Source organism: Oryzias melastigma, linkage group LG16, assembly GCF_002922805.2.
Source record: "Oryzias melastigma strain HK-1 linkage group LG16, ASM292280v2, whole genome shotgun sequence".
Classification (NCBI taxonomy): Eukaryota; Metazoa; Chordata; class Actinopteri; order Beloniformes; family Adrianichthyidae; genus Oryzias; species Oryzias melastigma.
In genome coordinates this window covers 19,422,292-19,426,929 of record NC_050527.1, presented here as the reverse complement: position 1 = coordinate 19,426,929, position 4,638 = coordinate 19,422,292, and the positions used below count along the sequence as shown (strand labels likewise).

Genomic DNA, 4,638 nt, shown 5'->3' with positions numbered 1-4,638 from the left:
ATATGCTCTGGATTTTTGGTGCTGGTTGGTGCTGATGATGTTTCAATGATTAGAATTGACTGACTATATTTAGATTTTTGGTACTGACTAATATGAATGATTTGTCACAGATCTTAATGATCCATAATAACCTGAATCTATGATTGTAGAGTACAAATATTTGATATTAAGTCCTGAACCGGATGTATATAATTCATGTAGAGAAAATGGTATGGTCAAACCGGAGTGGAATTATATAAGTTTGCTTCCTCCCACTCCCTTTCAAGCGATCTACTTGTGATTGATTTATAAGATGTTACTTTACATATTATTATTTGATTGCTTGAAATAAACAATTTCATATATAAAGGGTGCATAGGGGTCAAAGGTCACCTGTCAAAATAAGTTTGATGGAAAGTATATTCCTGATCTCTCTAATGAGGTCAGCATCTGAAACAAGGAACAATTTTTTTTTTTTTTTTTTACTAAAGATAAAGTTTTTGTTGCACTGACTCAAATATAAAAAAGTACTTTTTTTTTTGGTGCTGAACACTCACAACTTTGTTCAACTTTACTACACTCTGACTCCATATAATATAAAGCAACGACTAATCAACTATGAAATTAGTTGTCGACTATTTTAGTAGTCGATTAGTCGACTAATCGTGGCAGTCCTTCTTATGAAACATGAAACCTATCCAACGTGTTTAACAGATTTTGTCTTCATGAAATTATCCAATAGTGCTTTTTTGTGTCTGCAGAACTGGCTGCTCCGCTTAACTAAATGCTAAGTGGGCTGAGTAACCTCCAAGGGGTTGTGCACTAAGTAAGGTGAAGGGTGGGGGCAACAAATATAAAACCTTCATTTTTATTCTATGAAAACTAATTGTCAGAGTTTACTCCTCAATGTGAAAGCAGGTCTGATGACGTGTCTGTCACTGATGGAGGTTTGTCTTCCTGACCACTATACCACTTTGACCTTTAGCAGACAGGCTCAAGAGGAGTACTGAGAGCGATTTGTTGATTAGCTTCATCTGTGTGTCTCGCCCTGGGTCAAACACATGTTCTCATGATGGTTCTGACCTTTGCTGCAGCAGTCATATTAGTATTCTATGCCCTCCCTCTGCGTAAATGGGCCATGGGTGAATGTCCTGCTGCATCTTCTGCCTGCAACACTACAGACTGACATCAAGCTGTATTTTGTCTTAAAAAAATACATTAAAACAAAAACACCAACAACAAAAATTCTAGACCAGTTCCTTAAACAGTGCATGTATTTCTACTCAGTAACTATTCTGGTTCTTCACTATTCCGTTCCAGAAATCCTTCCCTCAGGAGCAGTTTTGGACTGCTGCTATTGTGAAAGATAAAGGGATATTTAAGCAAGTATCTTTTTAACTAAAATTAAATTATTTTGAATTAATAATAATTTGTACATTATCAATGTTTCACATTATTTAGAGTTTAATTACTGTTGAATATGTGATCTTGTTTATTGATGTGTCAATGATAGGGCTGGGTGATACGTCGATATTATCAATTCATTTGAATTTGTTGTTTCAGGCGATTTAGTTTTTGAAAATCGAGAATGTATTTTCCAGCTCTCTGCTCTCTTGGGCTTCTGTAGTTCAGTGTAAAGTCAGCCGTCTGTCTCTTGCAAAGCGCAGACGTGAAAGCTGCAGCTAGCAGAGGAGATTCTTCAGTGACACAGAGAGACAAAAAAAGCGTGTTCGCAAACAAAAGAAAATAAAAGAAAGAAAAAAACACGTGTGCCGTGAGAACCCCTCTCCGCTAATCATCTCCATGTAGCCTTCAGCTCTTTGGCTGAAGCATCAGCAGGACATGCTGGGATTTTCTTCAGGATCCAGACAGAACTGGAGGAGAAAGCTGCTGGTCTACAGCAGCAACAGAACAATCTTTATTTTACAGGCTCATCACTACATTATGAAGACATGCTAGTGTGAATGCTGTAAGCTGAATCTGGCTGCTGAAGATGCTGAAATTGATAGCTAAAAACACTGAAGCTGAAGAATGCACCTCTGGCCTCCACTCTTGTGATGGAGGCAGAAGTCCTTGTTGTGCACTGGTTTTAAAATAAACATTCAGCATCTCAATTGCTCAAGTGTTCAGCTATGTGTTTCATAGATGATGCAGCTGTTATGAAAATGAAATAGAAATGATATTTGCAGCATTTTTGTCAAAGTGAAAACTGCATAAATGTTTTTGTTCACAGGAATTTTCCCTTTTTATTGCCACAATGGCAACAATGGAAAGCAATATTGCTTGATTACAAATGACTGTTCATTTGAATTTGAAGCACTGGAATTCCCATCTGCTCCATTGACACGTTACATGTCTACTGTCATGTTTCCTTCTCAGGGTGCTGCAGCTGACCCACCCTCAAGCACAATGTCATATGGGTCTTTAGATGGAAGTTCTTTTGCCACTCGTAACCCATTTGGAGGCCCTTCAAGGCAGGGTTACCAGCCAGTAGGTAGGAAAGAATGCGCATGCTTTAACTTTTTGTTGGTTTTCCTTAAATGAGCTTATCATCAACATAAAAAAACAAAAACAAAACAAAAGGCAACTTTCATTCCAATTCAATGCAGCTTTGTAGATGTCCAGTTTTCAAAGTACAAAGAAAGCAATCAAATTCAGTTATTAGCTGTCAGCACACGTGTAAGTCAGGAAGAAATACAATGTTCAAGCAATCAGCAGCACATACACGTGAAGTATTATAGTCCAGTTTTTATTTATCTGTACATACATACAGTTAGAATGCAAGAATCTTTTTTCTCTTTAAGATAATCAAGTTAATAAAAAACAAGAACAACATTTATAGTCTAGTTATCCTATTTCTTAAAGACGAATATAGCTAATGAAGAGTCCTATTGTAAAAAAGGTCATATTATTATTATTATTACATTTTTAAAATGGCTGAAAAAATGCTGATAGTGAAGAACTAAAAGCCTGAAATATCTCCTGCAGTTACATGAATGAATTTCAATTACAAACAAAACTTTGATTCAAATGTTGAACTTCCAGGTGGATAAATCTTTAAGTGAACTATTTAGTATGGATACTTTTATAGATTTTTCTCAATGTAAACAGAGCAGAAATTTTCTAAAGCAAAAATAACTAGAAAATGTATTTTTATTTGCTCTTCATGGTTTCATGACATAAATACTGTATTTAAATTTCACAAGAGCAAACTAAAATTACACATGAAATGGAGCAAGAAGGTTTCAGCCTTCACCATATACATTCATATGCAAGGTGTCACAAACGTGCACACAGCTGGTTCCATGTGCAGCAGGTGTATTAGCACAAGCAGTAATTCACACTTTGACAATCACCCACCTGCTTCCTAAGCAGCATAACGAGTCTCAGATTAGAGACAGCTGAGCAGCATCCAGTAACTGTGGGCTGGGGCTGCTGGGAGATGTAGTGCAGTCAGTACTCTGGAGATGACTCCTGTCGGTGTCCAGAGGGAGAGACAGAGGTATGACCCCTGACAGAAGGTGCTGATCCTCAAAAGTCCAAACCAAAGTAAAGAGACTCAACTGTGACCTCCAGAGGGACTGGAAACCAACAAGAGGCAATAGGGTGAATTGTATTTTCTTATTGAGGAACTGGGAGAGGGGTTCTGGTTCTAAAGAAGTGGAGCGAGCACAGAAAAGAGTCCTTCACATATCCTTAACTTGTTTATTTATTTTTGCATTGTCAGACTGACTTAACATCTTTCACCTTAAAAATGTATCTTGAGCATAATAAAGTTGTGCTCTCTCTCTTGTGATTTGTGTTCTCCTGAAGGGGTAAGTGGTGATAAAAGCAGCTTCATTTAATTTGATCCTCGCTGTACTTTCATTAGCCTTGTAATGGGCTAGAAGACAAACACAAACCCTCAGGCAAAACATGTTCCAAGCCATGGATATGTGTAAGACAGAACGTTAGATTCAGCAGAGCCAGGGACAGGGAGACGTGATCGGTTCTGACAAAGTAAAAGTATACTCTCTTTTTTCTATGTTTACAGTATTTTAATACACTGTCTTTGTGGGTGACAAAGCTGCTTGAGTGTAAAAAATCCACAGGAATGTGCCAACATTGAACATGCATGCAAAATGACTGTACAATGGCACATGCAAAGCCTACATGCTAGAAGAAAAAAGAAAAAGCTGTGTTATGTTGGCCGGCTTAAGACTGAATGAACAGGGGCTGAGCCAAATGGTAAAAAGTGTCAAGCTGAAAACAAACTTTGGTCTTCCTTAATGCCATCCAAGCACAGAAGCTTCATCGATTCAAAAATCCGACATTAACCTTGAAACCACTACGACCTTTATTTTCTTCTACAATGAAGGAATTTCCTGAAAGTGATTAATTTCTTTAGGACCACAGTCAGGTTGTGAGGTAAAAACTGCATCCATTCAGAGGTATTAGAGCAAGTTAGTACAGTTAGGAGAAATGTACCATCCTGGGGGTGCACAGTAAATCAACATGTCTGCTCTGTTCTGTTATGGATTGAACTCCTTCAGCCTGGCAGGTATTGATGGTAAAAAAACTGGAAACAAATTACAAAACACAGATGGAACAGACTTTCTATTAAGTGGAATTTTCTTAAATATGGTTTGCATAAATTAGCAGTAATGACCCCCCCCCCCC

General features: G+C 37.6%; 1 protein-coding gene across 2 annotated transcripts in view; it reads left to right on the top strand.

The window, feature by feature from the left end:
* Positions 1-4,638, top strand: part of tsnare1 (T-SNARE Domain Containing 1) — a gene marked incomplete at its 3' end in the record, with an annotated part of 185,268 nt that overhangs the window by 65,591 nt on the left and 115,039 nt on the right. For both annotated transcript variants that reach the window (XM_036215822.1, XM_036215823.1), the window contains 1 exon segment: positions 2,359-2,473. In XM_036215822.1, coding sequence (XP_036071715.1) covers positions 2,389-2,473 — 85 coding nt within the window. In that variant the 5' untranslated portion in view covers positions 2,359-2,388.